The sequence below is a fragment of the Pipistrellus kuhlii genome, unplaced genomic scaffold (assembly GCF_014108245.1).
Source record: "Pipistrellus kuhlii isolate mPipKuh1 unplaced genomic scaffold, mPipKuh1.p scaffold_m20_p_8, whole genome shotgun sequence".
NCBI classification, from domain to species: domain Eukaryota; kingdom Metazoa; phylum Chordata; class Mammalia; order Chiroptera; family Vespertilionidae; genus Pipistrellus; species Pipistrellus kuhlii.
Genome location: NW_023425584.1, coordinates 52,060,784 through 52,084,186, shown reverse-complemented (window position 1 = coordinate 52,084,186; position 23,403 = coordinate 52,060,784). Strand labels below are relative to the sequence as shown.

The following is a 23,403-nucleotide window of genomic DNA, read 5'->3' as shown; positions in this document are numbered from 1 at the left end:
CCTCTCCCAGTCGGGACTGAGTGGGCACGAGCCCGAAGCAGACACAGTGGGGCTGGGATAAGCAGGAGCAGCAGGTAGGAGCTACAGGCAGCGTTGGGCTCCGGGTTTCTGCCTGATCCTTGCAGGCCACCCAGAGGGACCCCACATATGCATGAATTAGTGCACCAGGCCTCTAGTAAATAACATCTGGCAGATGGGCTACATATTTCTGAAAAGTACTGTCTCGTGAGCTCATAACATAAGAGTGCATCCGTCTCAGAAGCCTTTCTGAATATACTCTTCTAATAGGTGCAGGCACCAACTAGGTTTGCTACTGGTTTTTTCCTAGTTGCAATGGTTTTAATGGACTGTGTAACATTCAGCAGACGGGTTGAACAACTTGTGTGTCACCATTAATTGAAGGTGGTTCTAGAAATTATTGCCAATGTTGCAGTAAAAAAAATGATCAAAGAAGTGTTTGATTAATACTGTCAATCAAAGAAGAAATGACAACTGCATGTTATGCCCTGAACTTCTCTTCCCTTAATATTCTTTAGAAGTTATCATTGTCCAATTCATGTCTGTGACTATACTGACTCTGGAAGAAGGTTGTGAAATAACTTTGAAAAGGATAAAGTCACTATAAATCTGAGATGTAGTCTTCTCTCTAATGCGGCAAGTTTTTTAGTCTCTATCACAATCAAGTCGTATAGATAGAAGACTAGATGGAATAATTAGTGATTCATGTTGACATTCAATATTTTCTCAAGTCATATATCCATACCTGAGAGAATGATGAAACTAGAAAGCAAAGTAATTTTTTAAAAACAACCTAACAATACTCTAGAGAACATTGCACTTTAAAAAATAAAATAGTAAGTCAATATCCATTTAAATAATTTAGAAATATTAAAGGCCACAAGAATATTATATTGATAGTCTTCCATTTGTTCTGTGCCAATATTTAAAAAACAAGACTCTTAAAAACATATATAAACATTTATATAGGGCATACCTTATACCAATTTCTCTTCTAAGTGCTTTGCCAATGTTAATTTAATCCACACAATTACCTAATGAGGTAGATTTTATTATTCCCCATTTTATAACCAAAAAAATTGAGAACAGAAAGTTTAGGAGACTTTCAAACCCAGGCAGTCTGGCTCCAGAGTTTATGCTTCTATGCTATGCTACTGCCATATACAGCATAATAAAATAATCATAAATCTAGATTCTCAATTAGTGAATCCTACCAGGTCAAACGTTCATGTCCTTTGCTGTGACTCACTTCTCTTCTGGTAGAGATGGCATACTCCTCACAGGAAGCTGTTTGGCCCCATTCTTTTATTTAGAATTGGTATTATTAAAGAATCTACAGACACAAACTTACCGTTTCATGTCGGCCAATTTTAGCTTTCTCAATGCTTTTCTGCAGGTTTGCTTGCTTCTGGTTTCCTTCAGATAACTAGAGAAGTAAAACAAACAAACGAAAATGGCTTGCTAAGATAAACTTGCTAAATATGAAGTTTACGAGTCAAAAACAAAATAAGATTTGCCTTCAGCTCAAGTCAATAAAACAAAATGTCAAAGACTACATTGGGAACTACTCTAACTTGAAGAAAATGAAGTACTATGAACCATCGGGACAAACTGAAAATATTTCTTCCTATCCTATGCAGAAAAATGAATAATATGCTTTTAATCTTTTCTAGTCTTTAGTTTCCTTCCCCCTTCCCAAGTAAATCAAGGTATATTATTTAAAAATTGAATTTGAAAATTCCAAATCTATTCTATGTAAATTCTCTTCAAATTTCTTCTCATTTCTGAGTAGTCTTTTCAAGCACCCTAAATTGTTTCTTATAGACTGTAATACTGTGACCTATTTCACTAACAAAGTAAAAAATGAATGGATCACTTATTATTTTTAAACTAGAGAACATTGCATGAAAATCATGCCCAGGTAGGGTTCGGGGAGGGCCTCCCTTCCCCTGCTGCCAGCTGGGGCCTTCCTTCATTTCGCGCTGCCCCCTGGTGGTCAGTGCATGTCATAGTGAGCAATCGAACACCTGGTTGTTGGAACTCCCAAGGAGACACTGCATATGAGGCTTTTATATATATAGATAAGATATTTTAAGAGGAATTGAAACTTTATATTCTAAGTTTTTAGAAAATAAAAATATCTATTAAAATAGGGCCAATTTTATGCATCTTTTACATACCTTAAAAGTGATTCGTTTAGCCGAGACCGGTTTGGCTCAATGGATAGAGCATCGGCTAGGGGACTGAAGGGTCCCGGGTTCGATTCCGGTCAAGGGCATGTACTTTGGTTGCGGGCACATCCCCAGTAGGGGGTGTGCAAGAGGCAGCTGATCGATGACTCTCTCTCATCGATGTTTCTGGCTCTCTATCTCTCTCCCTTCCTCTCTGTACAAAATCAATAAAATATATATTAAAAAAAAAAAGTGATTCGTTTAAGCACTGCACTGAACTTAGAAAGTAGTAAGTTATATATGAAAATGAATTAAACAATACCAGCATAAAGAGACCACAGATATAGAATATTCACTAATATGTGGCTGAGCCCTCCCCAAAAAGGACTCATTAATTTCAGAACACTGCTTCCGCTCCTCAATTTTTAAAATCTCACTTGGGCCCATGACTAAATAAATACTCACAGGAAATTCCCAATACTAAATTTTCCACCACATCTTTTGCTATAAAATAGTCAGAAATTATAGACTTATTTGATTGGGTCTTAAAATATGTTCCAATCCTCCCTCATTCTCCAGTGTTAAACATTTAGAAAATAATTAATGATTCAATTATTTCTTTTAAATATATATATATTATTGATTTTTTTTTTTTACAGAGAGGAAGAGAGAGGGATAGAGAGTTAGAAACATCAATGAGAGAGAAACATCAATCAGCTGCCTACTGGGGATGTGCCCGCAACCAAGGTACATGAACTTGACTGGAATCGAACCCGGGACTTTTCAGTCTGCAAGCCGATGCTCTATCCACTGTGCCAAACCGGGTTTGGCTCAATTATTTCTTGTGGATGATTATAAGAAACTGACCTTTTACAATATGACCTAGTTATATGAAGAGGGTGAACAATAGTTAGATACTATTTTTTTCTTAAAAATCATATACAGTATCTTTAAAAAGTTGGAAGCTTTACCCTAGTTTTAGGAAATCTTCCACTTATCACTATGCATAAAGGGAACATTGTCAGCCTTCCCTAATGGTTCTCTCATCACTGATTCTAACCCACAGCACGAACAAGGCCCATCTGTAATGCCAAGAAGACACCACCACCAAACCAGTTATACCTCTTCTTGAGAGTAATTATCTTCCTAAGTTAACAAACAAAAGTCTGCTGGGAGATTTAAGAGCCAAAATAAGCTCTAAAGCCCTAAATTTAATAAGGAGATTTAGGTGTTTTGTTGTTTTTTGTTTTTTTGTTTGTTTTTTTAAGGTTCTCATTTATAAAATAACACCATGTTTAAAAAGTTAATATTCCACCCTGAAGGACCCACTTGAAATAATAAATGCATGTAACATTTAAGTTCAGGAATAAAGAATTTTCCAATGAAAAAATATACACACACATATTATCATAAAAATTTTCCATTAAAAAATGGTTTTAAAACAAACAGATATGTAAATGTTATAAACATTTAGAAATGAGCTATTATATAAAAACAAGTTAATAATTAATGGATACGTATCTTAATTATATTAATGAAATGAAGTGTCTTCCAGGTATTGTTTGTCTGCTTGTAATTATTTACAACTTAAAAGCATTTGAAAGAGAGCTAATTCAGGAACTCTTTAACTCTGAGAATAACCTTATGTATTTGGAATGTGATTCCATGATTTGTCAGTTTGTGTCTTGGTAATGAAGGGAGACACAATCTAAATGATGTAAACAAATGAGAAGCTTTTGCTAATTATCCTAAGTACCTAAACAATTTGGTTCAGCTCAATAGTGAAGGATTCTTGGCTCTCTGCTTAGTTCTTAAAATCTTCAACTACTGGAAACAATGAAAGCAACTCATGTGAGGTGGCCTCTGCTATCAGTGTTTCATCTACACATCTCTTAAAAGCAATATTGGTATAGTTCCTAATGCGTATCTTGGAATTAAACCAAATCCAGGCCTCCAGTGGTAAGAGCTGTACAGATATCATCTAAACCAGTAGTTCTCAGACTTTAGCATATACCAGACTCACCCAAAGGGCTTGTTAAAACTCAGGTTGCGCCAAAACTGGTTTGGCTCAGTGGTATAGCGTAGGCCTGCGGACTGAAAGGTCCCGGTTCAATTCCAGTCAAGGGCATGTACATTGGTTGTGGGCGCATCCCCGGTAGGGGGTGTGCAAGAGGCAGCTGGTCGATGTTTCTCTCTCATCGATTTTTCTAGCTCTCTATCCCTCTCTCCTCCTCTCTGTAAAAAATCAATAAAATATATTAAAAAAAAAACAAAAAAAAAAAACAAAAAAACTCAGGTTGCTGGGATCCACATCCCAGTTTCTAAATAGTTAGGTCTGGGGTGTCACCTAATTTGCATTTTTAACAGGCTCCCAGCTGAAGGTGATTCTGATGCTTCTGGTTGGGGGCACCACCTGACAACTAGTGATCTATACAAAACCTATTATTTTGGTAACAAACTCAACAAAAACACAAGATATTAATATATGGAAAGACACTGTCCAGTTCATCAGCAAAAATGAATTACTCCTACATACTGCAGTCTGAACTTAAAGTACCAACAATTCTCTCACTAAAAGGAATAGGAAACTCCATGTTTACAAAAAATAGAAAAGGAGTGATATTCTATATTCAAAGAAGGTATTTAGCATAGGATTCCTTTAAAGACCAAACTCACATGATGCATTTCTGTAACATAAAGCAAGAACCAACTATATTCCAGAACAAGTCCATTTCCAACGTTCATGAAAGCAAACAATAATTTTTAAAAATCCAGTAACTCAGAACAAAACAACAGCAGCAGCAGAACAAAAACTACTTGTAATTAGTAAGAACCAGATTTCATCTTCAGATTTAAGGGTCTGACACAATGCTTCTCTTTAATACATTCCAGGCCACCTATACAGACACGCAGGGTTGAGAAACATAATGCCAATGTTTTCTAAAGGGCTAATTCACTGCCTGGAGGAACTGCCTATTCATAAGAGGAACAGGAAGATTGATTCAAGCTGGCTGCTTTGGGATTCTGATTTGCTTCTTTTTAGAAATAAATTTTCAAAAAATTAGGGAAGGAAGATAGAGATTTTCATAGGTGGGAAAGAATGTCAAGGAACAGAGAACAGGAAAAGAAGTAATAAAATAGCAAGAGAATCCAGATCCAATTTACTCTGAAATTGCATACATTGAAAAAGTCTTGTTAAGAGTATCTAAAACTTTCAAACTTGTCTTTTAAGACAATATTCCATTTATGAATTAATCATAAGAAAACAATAAACACTATAATGATATATTTACATATAAGACAGGAGCCATGTAATTGTCCAAAACCAGAAGTCTGGACACTTGGATAAGGACCCCATCTGGACACTGATATGCGTGGGACTGCTGCCCACCGTGGATTATAAGAACTCAGAACTCCAACCACCCAGCTCGAGCTTGGCTGAACCACAGGTCACATTCAGAGAGTCCAATGAGACTTTTCCACCAGATGCGTGCTGCCAATGCAGCCACGCCTGCATTTCCACCTGCAACACCACCAGGGACTGGGACTCTGTTTCTGTAGAGTAGGCTCCCTCTCTGTGTGTAACCTGCACGTGCCTCCGCTGGCGTACTGAGGTCTCCCCTCATAAACCGGGCATTGTGGAAAGACACAAAAGTGTGTGAGTGACTCCTTGTGGAATGTTTCATTGCTCATGACAGAGAATAATGCTCTTTCTTCTCTTTCTATTTCTGCCTTATAAAGTGGAAAGATTCAAGAAAATTTGGATTTCAGAGGATCAGAAATGCCTTCTCTTCCATGGCTTTAGCAGAGTGAAGAGAGCTGCAACCTAACACATTTAGATTGTATTCTAAAGAGTTGAGAGCAGCCAAACAAAGTAAGACTTGAGGCACTTTTAAGTGTTAAAAGTTACTGAGCCCTGGCTGGTGTGGCTCAAGTTGGTTGAATGTTGCCCCATGGACCACAAGGTTGCCAGTCAATTCCCAGTCAGGCCACATGCCCGGGTTGCAAGCTCGATCCCCACTAGGGTGTGTGCAATAGGCAGCCAATTGATGTTTCTCTCTCACATTGATGTTTCTCTCCCTTTCTCCCTAAGATCAATTTAAAAAACATATTTTAAAAAATTATTGAAAAGTTGAAATGTACATAGGTTTAAACAAGAAAATAATTAACAAAATTCAAAATTTAGGTTGTTTTGTATCTAATAGATAGCTATTTCCCCAAAAAGAGTTATAGTGTAGGAAATTTATGATACTCCTATATAATAGGTAATATGCAAATTAACCCTCATGCCCTAACAAAATGGCTGCCTACAATCAGGCTGGTAGGGGGGTTAGTGAGGGATGACCAAACAACTGAACAGCAGGCTGTGTGGGGCAACCAGGCCACCATGGGGATTAATGAGGGATGACCAAATGATTGAACAGCAGGCTGCATGGGGCGACCAGGACAGCAGGGCGCCATGAGGGGCGACCAGGCCAGTGGGGGAGAGGGGGCAGTTGGGGGCGATCAGGCCAGCAGGGGGGATCAGTTAGGGGTCACCAGGCTGGCTGGGGGGCAGTTAGGGGCAACCAGGCAGGCAGTCAGGTGAGCAATTAGGAACCAGTGGACCAGGATTGTGAGAGGGATGTCTGACTGGTGAGATCGGGCCTAAACTGGCAGCTGGACATCCGCCAAGGGGTCCTGGATTAGAGAGGATGCAGGCTGGGCTGAGGGCCCCTCTCTCCCCATGCACGAATTTTGAGCACTGGGCCTCTAGTTATAAATAAGTATACAAAACCTTATATGTGAATATGATGAAAGTTTGAAACATGCCCTTTGGTAAAACCAAACTTTAAACACAAAAAGCACCCAACTCACAGGGCTATTTTTGTGAAGCTTCTAAATACACAAGGCATCCGGAGACATTAGGAATATTGAAATACTAAAATACATAACATATTGATATACTTTTGAGGAAAAATCAGGCCATAGGAACTGAAATTAGGGCTATTCCATGAGATTAAGGATACATATGACTTTGACACTGCCACCACCTGGTGGCATGACAACAAAGTTGTAGGTCCAGTTTTTTGTGCAGTAAATCTTTCCCACGTTGGTTGTTTTGGGGAGAAAATAGTTATGGCTGAAGAATAGCTGTCATACACCTGAAACCCACATGTAGCACGGAAGAGTGTTTGGCTTATGGTATAGAGAGGATCCTGCAGCTCTAGAGTCAGGTTTCTCAAAGCTCATCCAGGAAGTTGCTCTAATAGCCAAGGAGAATAATTCCTGGGGAAGGTTTAGAAGCCCAGCCCAAAGCTACCCACTATAAAAGCAAAACAAGCGGTCAAATATAAAAAATAATCTCTTAAGTCCTATCATTAAAATTCATGCGAATTTCACAGCTGTAGTATGAACTACTATAATTTTGTATTACTTTAAACTATTTACCAAAAAAGTACTCAGTTTATATATTCTCCCTATCTACTGCCCACTCCCAATTTTTTAGTCACTTGATCTCAATAAACATATATTTAACTCTTGATTATCTAAGATGATGGAAAAAATAAAAACATTCAATTTAAAAGACATGACTTTTAAGTGCATATCAATAAAATTTTGCAGACCTTGTTAGTTGCCTCTCAAAAGCTTTTATTTGTACACAAAACTCAAACTTTGTTAAGACTATGATGGCAGCCCTAGCTGGTTTGGCTCAATGTTTAAAGCGTTGGCCTGTAGACTCTGGGTCCCGGGTTCAATTCCAGTCAAGGGCAGATGCCCAGGTTATGGGCTTGGTCCCCAGTAGGGGGTGTGTAGAATGCAGCCAATCAATTATTTCTTCTCATCATTGATATTTCTCTCTCTCTCTTCCACTCCCATTCTCTCTGAAATCAATAAAAATACATTAAAAAAAAAAAAGAATTAATCTCATTAAAAAAAAAAAAAAAGGCTATGATGGCAATGTGCTCATAGAGAATGGGTCCCTTCCTAGTCTCAGAGGGTTAACTGTGATAGTTCACCCTTCCAACGTGACCATGTACCTCACATTTGGCCAATGATATATTACAAATAGAAGTCTACTTGGGAAAGGGGGCATCCTGGGATTTTCTTCCAAGATAAAAAGAGAGAGAGATGTACAAGGAGAAAGTCCATCTTTCTTTCTGCTTTGGACATTGTCAAGGGAAGATACAATAGCTGTAGTTTCTGTAACCAAACACAGAAAGCCAAAAAATGTCAGACCAGATCTCTGATACCTATGTGTGGTGAGATTAACCAATCCTGAAAGAGCCCACATTTCCAAATTTCTTATGTAAGATAAAGAAACCCTATGATTTAAGCCAATATGGATCTACTTTTCTGTTATTTGTGGCTGAAAATATGCTGATTCATTCATATAAAAATGAAAGTATATCAAAATATCAACAGTTATGTTTTAAGTAATAGGACTGCAAGCAATTTAACTTTTTCCTACAGTGAATAGATTTTAAATTTATTACAGAAATGTAAAATTTAAAAAATATTTCAATATGTAATACTAGAGGCCCGGTGCATGAATTCGTGCACAGGTGGGGTCTGGCTGGCCCGCCCGGATGGGCAAGGTTGGCTGGGGGAGGGGCCACGGCCTGTTATCAGGCTGGCCCCGCCTCCTAGAGGCACTCCCAGTCAAGGAGACAAGTTGCATATTAGCCTTTTATTATATAGGATTTGTGGTTTGAGAAGTTCTCACTTGCCATGTTAGAGATATAAATCTAAAGAATGCTAAATGGGTAGAGAGAACAGATGGATAATTCCTAAGGTAGACACTATACATATACACTAACAGAAAGTTGACAACCATACTTAAGTGCCTTGTAATGAGGGACTTGTTAAGGGTAAGGAATTACGGGTTGGGCTCTTTAAGAGATGACCCACAGAAATATTTAATCAATATGGCTTTAAACATGTTGGGATGTGATTTGCCAACTGGCAAGACTACTGCAGGTAGCAACATAGAAGATACATCAGCTCTGGGGATAAGAAACCAGTCTAAGGCAGTAAATAGTCTTATCTGCTCAAACAAACTCAAAGTGTGTTCCATGGAACATTAATCCCTCTTCTCATGAAAATGAGTCAAGTAAAATTCACAATGCATAGTATATATGTCACCAATAAGAACTTTTGAAAATTGATGTGAAATAACTAGTGCTAACATATTTAGCTGATATAAATCTAGGCTAGAAAATAATACCCCAGTCACCCTAATTGTAAAGGGCTAGTTTTTTCTTTCCATGAGAATCTCATTTTAGAAGAACTACCATTCATGAGATTTTAGCTAGCCTATGAAGCTCCACCTTAAGTAAATACACGGTTTCGATTTTTGAAATAGGGAAAAGTAACGTAAATCCAGGCAACTACCCTTGATATACTAGGGATCCCCAGGCTGGTCCCCAGCATTCTGTCCTCAACCTCTTTCCCTTCTTGCTCTGCCCATTCTTCCTGGTATTTTCATCTCCTCCTATGGCTTTCATACTTTGGACTTCCCACTTTCTGTCTTCTGCATATACATACATGAGCATTGAGCTCCACACCCGCACATTCAGCTACCTACTAGATATTTCTACCTGAATGGCTGACAGGCAACTCATGTTCAATGGTTTCACAATTCAGTTCATTACTGAAGTCTGCTCCTCTGTGTCTTCTAGGAGGACACTCCAAAGTTACTATCCATATTGTTGCCCAAACCAGAAACCTGGTAGTTATCTTTCTCTCCATCCCCACTGCCATCATCTTGGCTTAGACATATCTGGCCCAGAATTCTGAATTAGTATCTTTGCTGGTCAGCCTGTCTCCAGACCTCACGTTCTCCCATGTGCTATAGTAGCTATCTTTAATGCATATTGGATGGTTTCCCAATCCTGAATAAAATCCAGATTCCTCAGCCTGGCTTTAAGGCTTTCTGTAATCCTGCTCATGCCCTTGGCCAGCCTAATAACCAGTTGTTACCCCTTTTGTAACCCCACACACCATTATACCAAAATGTTCACAGCTTCCTGAATGCCATTCATTTTAAACTTTGTGTTTTTATATGCTATGCCTGGCTGGCTGGATCATTTTACTCCTCTAACAAACTCCAAACTGTCCATTAACCAGTGATATACATATGTATATCCACCTCAAAAGTCTTTTTGGGGGAAAGTGTTTATCCCCTCCTCTTCAGCAGAGTTTAGTGCTCCTTTGTGCTTCATTTCTTTTATAGAGTGTCTTATTTCCACGGCAGACATTCTTTGAACGTAGGTTTATTTTATTTATTTATTTTTTAATGTGTACCCCCTTTTTAAAAAATGTGTTTTTTATTGATTTCAGAGAAGAGAGAGGGAGAGATAGAAACATCAACGATGAGAAAGAATCACTGATCGGCTGCCTTCTGCACATTCCACACTGAGGATCGAGCCCACAACCTGGGCATGTACTCTGACCTGAAATTGAACTGCAACCTCCTAGTTCCTAGATTGAGGCTCAACCAGTGAGCTGCGCCGGCGGAAGGGGCAGGGATATCTTAATCACATTTATCTCCAGCACAGAATACAGTTCTGAGACCCAAGGAGACATAATAAATGTTGCTGAATGAATGCATTAATCAAGATAGTATTGCCTAGGATCTGTGCCAACTAGTGTACATGTTCTAGAAGTACTTCTCTGGCCCATTGCTTTTCTTTCCCTTCCACTCCACAACATAAAGCAATAAAGATAATTTCCATTAAGTAGTAATGATTACAGCAATCCCTATTTTTAAAAATTCAGCCTTAGAAATATCATATATTATATGGAAATAATTAAGCATGAATTTTAATTATCGTCATAATCTATCCTACCTGAACCTGACTTTCAGAGGATATAGACAGACAGCATGTGTTCCCCATCCACCCACAAAGACAGGAAACAAAGGGGAAATCTGTTTAGATAAAAATTTCCCTGCTTATTTTAAAATGTGAACTTTACAGACTCTTGAGTGTACACTACTAATGACTAAATTCCACCTTCTCCCCCACCTGTCTATTTTCCCCGATCCCAGGTCCAGTCTTAAGACTTCATCATCTCCTAGCTGGACAATTTCACAGTACACACTCCTCCCTACTGCCAATGGACCCATCTTTCTGAAATAAGGCTCTTCTAATCTCACTTCTCTACTCAGAATTCTTCAACTTAGATACACAGAGCCATTCGTTATAAGCATCTGCCTTCCCATCTAGTCACAGTCATTTATCCCTCACACACAACCGAGTGTACAAAACATCTCACACATTATGTAGTTCTACACACACTACTACGTAGATCTTTGTATATAATCACAAAAGCTAAAGCACTTACTACGTATTAGTCATTCTGTAAACAGTTATATAAAACATATTTAATGATCACAACTACCCTGTGAAGTAAAAAATACTAGCACCATTTTACAGATGAGAAAACAGAGGTGCAAGAGGTTTTTAGTAAACAGAAGAAACTGGATTTGAATCTAGAACCCGGGTCTAGAGTCCATTCTCTTAAACCACTACAGTATAGTACCTTAACATACTGGTCTCTGTACGCAGAATACTCTTCACCCTAAATACCTTACAAAATCCCATATACACTGAGTGGCCAGATTATTATGACCTCTGAATGCATAATAATCTGGCCACTCAGTGTATATTCTATATAATAAAAGGCTAATATGCAAATTGTCCCTCCACCAGGAGTTCAACCAGCAGACAGGCAGGGAGGCAAACCACTCATGTCCCTTCCCCCTGGCCAGGCTGGCTGGACCTAACCCATGCACGAATGCATGCACCAGGCCTCTAATGTATATTGAGTGGCCAGATTATTATGCATTCAGAGATCATAATAATCTGGCCACTCAGTGTATATTTCCAGAACAAACTTAGATATTTCCTTCCTGAATTGTATAGCCTTTCCTCCACAGAACTGTCACCCTCTTGTACCACCCTCCACACATATCACACCAATTGCAATGATTTGTTGACATGTGTGACTCACAAGACTGTGAGGTCCTGGAGGACAGGAACTACTAATTTATTTTATGCCCCTCTCACCAGTCACAATGCCTGCCATAGCAAGCATTCACTGAACTCAAAGAACTGCACTGGAGGTACTGCCTATTTTTATTCAAAAACATTTCAAGTTGTTCACACATTCTAATAGTGGACCTACTCTTTATTCACTCAAGTTTAGCAATACAAAATTCCCTATACTCATTTCTAAAAACTGGTTAGAAACACACACAAAAAACCCCTTTAAGTTATCCTGAGAATTTATGAGTGTCTCCCCAAACCAATACACTATATCTGAAATCCAGAGTTGATATAAAAATGCAAACCAACTCCTAGAAAATCTGCCCCTTAACTACCTTCCACTAGTAATAAATGGGCTGCAAACCAGAACTTGGATGAAGAACTATGGACGATCTTAGCAAAGTGGGGAAAACAAAAAGTATGATTTCCATAATTCTAGCCCTTTAAATAAAAAAAAATCAATTAAAAACTGCTACACAGACTAGTTGCAGCACTAATGAATTCTCTGCATCAGTAAATGGTTATCATTAAGACTAACTTCATAACCTTTGTTTCCTTTAATTCTCATTCACCTCTCAAACATCTGTCATATGCCGGTGTTACCTAAGCAATGAATAGAAATACCCGAGTCAGAATGGAGTGTGGAAGAAAGTGCAGGCAAGTACACAAAAACAAAAGCATACTGGAAATGCTATTGCTATTCCTTTTGGGAAAAGGCTTATTCCTTTTTGGAAAGGCTTTAAAAAGGCATTTCTAATTAGTAGTGGTCAGTTACTTCCCACACTGCCAATAACCCTGTGTGAACAGCACGTGAAGCACAATAGCTATAATACTGGTCTTTCCCAGTCGTGCACATGTTACAGGACACCATTGTACATCTGTTAATATAAGACAACATCAAATAGAGGAAGTCTTTCCTTTGAAGCTGAGATTGAAAGGAGCAAAAAAGGAGAGAACCAGAAGATGATGGGAAGTTATTTATCCTAATATTGTCTTGCTTTTCCATACAAAAAATATTCAGAAAGACCACACACACACACACACAGACACACACACACAGTAACTAAAATCATTATCACACTGAAATAATCAGCAAGTTTCAGCTAAAACTCTTAAAATAATTATCAAGAAGAAAAAAATCATTTCTTGACTTTAGTAAGTTCTGTATATTCCATCTCACTTGGGAGGTCCCACATTATAATTAATTTTTGTAATTACTTTTTAAGCTACATAACAATTCACAACAATGACAGAGAAAAGTATCTGGCTATTTCTACTTTCTGTTGAGCCAAAATGGCTTTCTGCTAACATCCAAATACTGTAACATATTTTTTGCATATATTTCAGAAGAACTAGCAGATTTAAACATACACTACCACTTTCATCATCAAAGCTTTTCTTGCCCATTAAAATTATTAAGTTATGTAAAAAGGCTTTAGGAATGCAACTGTGTTACAGCCAGTTAGAGAGGCTAGCTTAACAACTTTTTTTCTACCCAACCCAAATATTTATTTCAGCCTTGCAGAAATAAAATACTACATTAGATATTTCCAGCAACAGTAATACTATATTACATATGCTTGGGGGCAGTGTTTGAGTTTTTCCCTGAATATCTTAATATATTAAACCCTGGGTTGAAATTACCGATAATGACTGAAGCTCCAACAACGGGAAGTCAGACTGCTTCCACTGCAGGAGGGGTGCCCCAGCACTGACTGCTGAGGGGTTGCGAATCAGGGCCAGAGAGAGGCCTGAGGAGAGAAGCAGGGACTGATCCATTGCCTCTGAGGCAGCTTTTGATCAGTACTTGCCTCTCTCTTTCTCTTCCAGTATGGTCAGCAGCCAAGCCTCCATTTCTCTCCAGGCCCCGCTGATAGGCCCCCGGATGCTGACTGACAGGCCCTGCTGATAGGCCCACGGATGCCGCCTGACATAGAAACCAACCATTCAGAACCAAATTGGCCAATAGAGGGTAGTTGGGAGCAAGATCAGGCCAGCAAAAGAGGGCAGTTGGGGGCAACCAGGCTGGGAGGGAAGGGCAGTTGGGGGCAACCAGGCCAGGAAAGGAGGGCAGTTATAGGTGATCAGGCAGGCATGCAGAGGCAACCAGGCTGGCAGGAGAGGGCAGTTAGGGGTGATCAGGCTGGCAGGCAGAGGCCTGGTCACCCCCAATTGTCCTCCCCTGCCAGCTTGGTTGCTCCTAACTGCCCTCCCCTGCCAACCTGGCCTGCCCTAACTGCCCTCCCCTACAGGCCTGGTTGCCCCCAACTGCCCTCCCCTGCCAGCCATTTTGTGACCACATGGGGGTGGACATCTTGTGCAAGGGCATGACAGTCAATTTGTATATTTCCTCTTTATTATATAGGAGGATTGCCCACAGAACTTGGCATAATGCAGGCACAGAACAGGCACCGAGTAAATATCAGTAGAAGTAGTTAATACAACCCACACACAGCTGATGGCTTGTTTGCTAGCTCAGAATATGTTAAAGAGAAACATATATTATAATAATATATGTTTAAGCATGATCAACACATAAAACCTAATGGGAAGGGAGAAAAAAATGTTTCCTGATTTAATTTCAGATCTACTACAAAAATGTCTACTCTCAAGAGACGAATACATTCCTGTACAATCACTGACAGACCAAAGCATAAGAGAATGATGAGGGGCAGGGGAATTTAAGAGTTCTCTCTCTCTAATCTGGAAGAAATTAACAAGAAATTCAAAGGAAGTTCACATTTTACTTTAGCAATGTCTTGAATACACTGATCCTTCAGTGCAACCTTGAATTTGGAATGTGGTTCAATTCAATGTTAAGTCAGTGCCTTCTATCTTTATATAAATCCCACCATCTCTTACAGCATTTCTAATCTCTACATTAACTATATAGTAACACTTTTCACTCTTCACTTTCCTCTTTCATGTGTATAATTATATTAGCTTCAGCACAAGCTAAAAATTTTTTCTTATGAAACATGGATTTTGAATTCTAATTTTTCTGGTATCTGGTAAAATGTTTTGTACATAGTAGACCCTCAAATATTTGTTCTGATTGAACAAGTAAACCTGGAATATACACTCCTGGATGGGAACTAATCTAGCTGAATCTGTGACCATCACATACTAAGTGCCTACTTCCACCATGCACTTTATACACACCACTTTATCTATACCACAACCTTTTGAAATAAGTATAGTGTCTCTTTTACAAATTGGGAAACTGAGGCTTTAAAGAGGTTAAGAAAATTTCCAAGATCCTAGTTAACAAGAAGTGAAATGTGACTTAAATTCAGTCTGATTCCTATCTTTCCATTAAGCCAAGTCACTTCTCTAAAATATGTGAGTTATAGAATCATAGTTGAGAAACAGGATATTGTTATATGTATCGCTCATGTGCGAGTCACTTTGTTTTTAAATTGCCAGTGTGTGTTACTATGTACCTGTCAGATGGTCAGATGGAGTAAGGCCGGTCACTTAGCCTTTTATATATAGAGAGACTAGAGGTCCAGTGCATGAAATTTGTGCAGGGGTAGGTTCCCTAGGCCTGGCTGGTGATCTGGGTTGATCTATGAGGTGACCAGTGGGGCAATTGGGGGACGGGGGGCAGTGCTGGCACCCGTCTTGGCTGGCCTGGCACTGCCCTCTTGCCGCCCCCCGATCCTCCCCGCCACCACCACTGTTCGCCTCTCTCTGCAGGCAACCACTGGCACCTGCCTTGGCTGGCCTGGGACAGCTCCTGCATTGAGCATCTGCCCCCTTGTGATCAGTATGCATCATAGCGATCAATTGTTCAGCCAGTGTTCCACCATTCCATTGATTTGCATATTAGGCTTTTATTATATAGGATTTGCCAAGTTCCTCCACGTGCTAAGTAGAGATTATGCTAAACCCAAAGGCAAAAATATGATAAGTGCTGATTTGGCCTTTTTGCTTTAAGTCAAAAAGTTTCTTTGGCTTGTAAAGTTAACCAAGAAATGCTTAGTCAGCACCTGATATACCCAGCTGCAGCCATGAACTGCCTGGAGGAAAGTAATATATAACACCAGAAACACCAACCATAAAGAAACAAATTGATAACACAGACTTCATCAAAATGAAACACTTTTGCTCCTCAAAACAGTTAGGAGAATAAAAAGATGAACTATAGACTAGGAGAAAAACATTTGAAAAGCATTTATCTGATATAGGATTTATATCCAGAAAGTATAGAGAACTGTTTAAACTCAATAATAGAAATAAACAACCTTATTTCTTTAAAATATATTTTTATTGATTTCAGAGAGGAAGAGAGAGAATCATTGATCGGCTGCCTTCCGCACACGCCCCACTGAGGATAAAGCTGCAACCTGAACATAAACCCTAGACCGGAACCCTGAACCCAGGAGCCTTCAGTCTGCAGGCTGACGCTTTATCCACTGAGCCAAACCGGCTAGGCCACAACCTGATTTTTTTAAAAGGCAAAAAGATCTGTTAAAGACACTTCATCAATGAAGATATATGGATAATACATGTATCCATTCATAATGCTCAGTTTATTACTCACTATGGAAATGGAAATTAAAACCACAAGCTATCACTATGCACTTACAATAGGTATCATACCAAATATTAATCAGGATTTGGAAGTACTAGAACTCTTATACACAGCTAGTGGGAATATAAAGTAGCACAACACTATGGAAAACAGTTTGGCAATCCCTTAAAAGTTAAACCACACCTATCCTATGATCTATCTATTCCATTCTGAGATTTACCCATTAAAAATGAAAACAAATATTCATACAAAGACTTATATATAAATATTCATAGCAGCTTTATTTTTAATAATCCAAACAAATACCCAAATGTCCATCAACAGGTAAACAAACCATTGTACATCCATACAATAGAATGCCACTTAGCAATAAAAAGCAAATGATTAATACATACAGCAACATGGATATATCTTAAAATAATTATGCTGAGTAAAAGAAGCCAGAAAACAGTGTACATACTGTATTATTCCATTCATAGAAAATCCTAGGAAATATAAACTAATGCATAGTGACAGAGAGCAAATCAGTACTTGTCTAGAGACGGGGCAAGGGAACAGTGAGCAGGAGAGAAATACTGAAAAGAGGAATGAAAAAACTTTTTGGTATGATGGGAAGTCATTATCTTGACTGTGGTGATGCTTTCATGAAAGTATACATGTGTCAAACATCAATTTATAAACTTTAAATATAAGAAATATAAGCAGTTCTTACATGCCAATTATTCCTCAATAAAGTTTTTAATTGCAAAACTTCTTTAAAAAGTGCTGAGTGATGGCCCTAGCCAGTTTGGCTCAGTGGATAGAGCTTCGGCCTGCAGAATGAATGGTCCCAGGTTTGATTCAGGTCAAAGGTACATGCCCAGGTTGCAGTCTCGATCCCCAGTAGGGGGCGTGCAGGAGGCAGTCAATCAATGATTCTCTTTCATTACTGATGTTTCTATCTCTCCCTGTCCCTTCCTCTCTGAAATCAATGAAAATATATTATAAAAAAATAAAAAAACTGCTGAGTGATGAATATGCATGTCATTTCCTCACAGAAAGAAAATGTGGTGTCATGTTTAAGAGATAAAACATGGGCAAAGGATCTGAACTGATAGATCTCTAAGAAAGATATACAAATGGTCAAGAGACACATGAAAAGATGTTCAACATCCTTAGTCATCAGGGCAATGGAAATCAAAACAATAATGAGATACCACTGAAATGGCTAGAGTCAAAAAGCCAGGTAGTGACAAGTTTTGGTGAGAAAGTGATAAAATTGGTAGGAATGTCAAATAGTGCAACTCCTTAGAAAATAGTCTGAAGTTTTTCAGTTAAGCATAATCCTATATAATAAAAGGCTAAATGCAAACTGTCCCCTCAGGAGTTTGACTTGGAGACTGGGAGTTCTATTGCTCACTATGACATGTACTGACCACCATGGGGTGGCAGTGGGGCACTGAGGGAGAGAGGGAAGGAAGAGGCGGGGAATCTGATCCGCCCTGATCACTGGCCAGGCGGAGGGACCCTACCTGTGCACAAATTTCGTGCACTCGGCCTCTAGTGTTATCACATGACACAGCAATTCCTAAGAGAGAGGAAAGCAAATTTCTAAACAAAAACTAATACAAGATGTGTATTTGGTAGGGAGAAGGGGTTGGGTATTAGAGAACCCTCTGTACCTCCCCATCAGTTTTTCTGTAAATCTATAAAGATCTAAAATATTAGATAACAATGTTATGGTATGTGGGAAGATGAACGTTAAAACAGTCTAAGATTCTGATGGGAGAAAGAGACGTTGATTATCTTTGGGATATGTGAAAAATTTAGCAGAAGCCACTAACTGAAAAGACCGAGTAAAACAAATTTATTTTTTACAAAGCTAATGTATACTTCTTCACTGCGGTGGCTTACCTGGGACTCCAGAGCCTCCAACTTTCGTTTCCTCGCATGAAGGGCTTTACTGGGAAAAGCCCAATAATAATTAGAGGTTCCGATCCTCTCACAGTCAACCATACCATCATCAACTAAGCTTTGAAGAACGTCTTTCACCGACATAGCAGCTAAAAGATATAATTTTTAAAGATATATCATAAATAAAATTAAAAGGCCAATAGGTGGGGAAATGCAACAAATATAACAGGTCAAGAGTTAATAATTTAATAAATAAGGAGCTTTCAAAAATAGTAACAAAAAAGCCCCGTACTGCAACAGAAAAGCAAAAGTATATCAGTGAGCATCTATAAAATATACATGGTCAATAAATAAGACAACGTTGAATCACATTAATAATTAAAGAAGTAAAATAAAGCAATGAGATTTAATATTTTGACTATCAAAAATACTAAAAAAAAAAAGAGTTCAGGAAAATATATACTCTCAACATGGGTGGAAAACACAGCAGCATGCACCTAAATGTTTAGGTTTATGCACGCCTTTTGTGTAGAAATTCCACTTTTATAAATTCAGCCAAAGAAAATAATGATGGATATGCATAAGGATGCCTGTCAAAGTAGTTTTCAATAGTAAAAAGTTGGGAACCAGTCCAATAACGGGACTTTTAAAAGTATTTTATTGTAATGGAATATATACAATCATTAAAGTTATGTTATAAAATATTAAATGGCATGGTATATATATATATATATATATATATATATTCAAAATACTTAATATAGAACATAAGTCAAAAATAAGTTTAAATGACAGTATATGTTAATGTGACAGTGGTTATTTTGAATAACATGTTAGGAGGCAATTTTTCTTTCTTTCTTTTTACTCATTTTTCTTTTTCCAACAATATATACATATTGCCATTTCTGCCAAGAAAACGAAAATAAAATTATGAAAAATAAATAATAAAACAAACAAGTTTAAAAATCAGAAAAACATTTTTAAAAATAGCATGTAAAAAAATACAAAGCCATATTTCACAAAAACTTGAAAATTCATAAACAATTCTTATTTTCTATTAAATAAAACTATACCAAAAAATTACCCATATTTTGATGTCCATTTTAATTTTTCCTAGAGCGCATCACCAAATACAATAAAATCTATTTAAAAATTAAAGATTTAATATATAAATAAAATTGATACCAAATATGTGTCACATTCAATCTCCCGTGTAAAGAAATACAAACTGAAGTGAAATGTCAAAAACTTCTAAAGTGAAAACACAGTTCTGAGAAATAAATGAGTTTAATTTGATATAGCCTTTCCTGAGGTAATTTGAGAATACACATAAAAAGCCTAAGACTACACAAGTCTCCACTTTCTATTCTATTTCCTTATGAAGTAATATGAGATATGGGAAAAATTTATGAAGGGGAGAGGAAGGAGTAAATGGGCAGAGCACAGAGGATTTTTAGGGCAGTGAAAGTCCTCTGTATAATACCATAATGATATATCTGTGTCACTATACATTTGTCCAAACCTATAGAATGTACAACACCGAGCATGAACCCTAATGTAAACGATGAATTTTGGGTGATTATGATGTGTCGATGCAGGTTCATCAATTGTAATAAATGTACCACTGTTGAGTGATGTTGTTAATAGAAGCTATGCATGTTGGGAGTGGGAGACAGGAAGTAAATGAGAAATCTCTGTGTGAACCTAAAACTACTCTAAAAAAAGTCTTTTGAAAAAAATTTATGGACAGCATGTTAATAGCACATTAAGTTTAGCAGCAAAATTTGGGAACAACGTAGATGTTCAACAACGGAAAACAGGCTAAGCAAATCATGGCATGCTAAGTAGTCATAGAATTAAACATTAAGAGACGCAGGTGTTGTACATCATTTTCTTAAAAGCACATGACATAGGTAAATGTGAATGATGTTATATGAAAAAAGTCATGAACACAAAACTGTATATGCAGCATAGTTCTTTCTCAGAGAAATGGACACATACATACAAAGACAAATAGAACCTAAAAATAAGACATCAAAATACACCAAAATGTTAACAGTAATGGTCTCATGAACTTTTATTTTTAGTATATTCTTTACAATTTCCAAATCTGTTAAAATAAGCATGTAGTTTATGTAATCAGAAAGGTTTTTAAAAATATATGTATCCAGTGCAGCCAGGGTGGCTCAGTGGTTGAACATTGGTCAGGCATATGCCCGGTTGTGGGGCATGCAGGAGGCAGCTGATCAATGATTCTCTCTCATCATTGCTGTTTCTATCTCCCCCCCTCTTCCTTCCGCTCTGAAATCAATAAAAGTATATTCAAAAATAAAAAGTAAAAAAATATGTATCCTATGTAATGAGTTTAACAGTGAACATTCAAAAGATAATCCCCAGAACCTGTGAATGTGACCATATTTACCATATTTGAAAAAGCATCTGTACAGTATAATTAAGGATCTGCAGGTGAAATCATCCTGGATTTTGGCTGGGTCACAAATTCAATGGCATGTGTCCTTGTAAGAGACAGAAGGGGAGATAACAAAGGGGAAGGACATGTGAAGACAGAGGCAGAGGTTAGAATGATGTGTCTGTAAGTCAAGCACTGCGGGCAGCTACCAGAAGGTAGGAGAGAAATGGATTCTCCTTCTGAGCTTCCAAAAGTAGCCAACTCTGTTGACACCTTGATTTTTTACTTCTGGTCTCCAGAACTAAGAGAATAAATTTCTACTGTGTTAAGCTACCAAGTTTGTGGTAATTTGCTGCTACAGAAAATGAATAAATACACCAGGTAAGGACAAAAAGTAACATTTAACAAATATTAGAACATGCATGAACAGTTTTTATTTCTTTTGAAGTAAATTATGCCCATAAGTAGATAAATGTGTATATTTGCATGTATGTATATATGTGTGTACATGGGCATACATGCATACTCCATTTCAATTTTCCTAGAGCAGATAGTACTCCAAACACAGAAATCATGGCCATGGCCCAAAGACCTCATGTAAAGACTTTCTGAGGGGGGCAGAGCACAGAGGAATTTTAGGGCAGTGAAAATCCTCTGTATAACACCATAATGGTGGATCTGTTTCACTATACATTACACATTATACATTTACAAACATTCATCCCTAGAAATGTGTTTCCATAAAGTGAAAGACTGAAGCAGAAAAGAGGACCAATATTTCCCTACATATTTTGGCACATCTTTGATACTTACTAATGCCTTTCTCTTTGGGAGCAATCTTCTCCATGTCTTTTAATTGAAATACATCTTTCTGTTTTAAAAAAATATATATATTAAAAAGAAATGAAAAACCTGTATTTTTTTTCTACTATATACTTATATTTACCATAATTCTGCTCATACACAAAACAAAGTACTAAAAAAAACTATACCTGGAAATGAACAATGCAATAGAATCAAGCATTTTTGGAGCCAGAAGAAACTACCATTATCTTGTTTAATACCTTAGAAGTTAAAATGGACAGGTTTTTATGGACATGCAAATCTTAAAGTAACTGAAGAACTAGTTACAATGAATAATTTGTTAACATGAGATAATCTAGCTTCTCCGACACTGGTTTTAAGAAAACACAAACAGTATTTTGCTTAGCATATATCATACATTACAGATTTAGCAGTTCCAATTAAAAACAAAACAGACAACTATCAAGAATTGTTTATATTTAGTTTCATGGAAGAGCTACACTTACATAGGAAAATTATATATTCATGGCTGCCTATCAATCATTTTTAATACATGTTGCTTGTCCACCAAATTAAAACATTATGGGAACCTATATATGTAGAATATTTAATCTTACAGTTACTCTTTTCTTTTTGTAATAAGCCTTGGTTAAAGTGATGAAAAAAACTTGGATAACCAAAATAAAATATTTTAAATGGACATACTCAGCAATTAGACAGTAATTATTGTGGTAATTGTTTTGAAATCTGGAATCTACTTATTTTAAAATGAACTTGAAAAGGCAACTTCAATATGATGAAAATCAGACTTCCTAAAAATTTAAAACTTCTGCTTATCCAAGGTTCTATGAAGAAATTGAAAACACAAATACTGATTAGAAGACAATATTCACAAAACATATACCTGACAAAAGACTGGTACCAGGGTATATATCCTCCCACCAAAGACAAACTGATGAATGGATAAAGGAGTGGACAGAAGAATATATAAGTGATAAAGCAAGTAGAGTAAAACGTTAATGGTAGAATTTAGAAGTGGGATACATAGGTATCACTGTAAAATTCTTTCATAATAAAATGTTGGAAAGAGTAACTTCATCTCACTACACTTAAAGATTTACTAAATTAAGGAAACTGAGAAGTCATTGATCTTAGGGTGTGAAATCAATTTTTGCATATCTAGAAACACACTGTTAAAAGATAATACTGTGAGGTCTCAGAGAACTTGCAATAAATTACTGACTTTAGGTGTCTAATGCATTTTAAAAAATCAATCAAATCTATTTGCAAATATTTCAGATTCCCTGGATAAAGGACATGAACTCACTGAGACATCTGCCTATATGACACGTGGTCATCCAGGAAGAGCCCCAGGCATACTGGCTGCCCCAGTGGGATTGCTTTGCAAACAAACGAGCTTGCAAAGAACTAGCTTCAGAACTAAAATGTGGTCACTTCAGTGGACAGAGAAAATGGCCTCAAGCATATACTAGTTTTCCCCAGCATTAAACAGAGACGTTGAAGGACAGATGAACACAA

The 23,403-nt window shown here is 37.5% G+C and overlaps 1 protein-coding gene across 1 annotated transcript in view; it reads right to left on the bottom strand.

Annotated features, from left to right (window-relative positions):
* The window catches only part of MND1 (meiotic nuclear divisions 1), a 42,746-nt gene that overhangs the window by 12,170 nt on the left and 7,173 nt on the right, over positions 1-23,403 (bottom strand). Inside the window, exons 3-5 of the mRNA XM_036425411.1 lie at positions 21,874-21,931; positions 18,651-18,799; positions 1,370-1,444 (exon numbers count right to left, since the gene is read on the bottom strand). Of these exons, the coding sequence (XP_036281304.1) occupies positions 1,370-1,444; positions 18,651-18,799; positions 21,874-21,931 (282 nt within the window). The remainder of the gene's footprint in view (positions 1-1,369; positions 1,445-18,650; positions 18,800-21,873; positions 21,932-23,403) is intronic.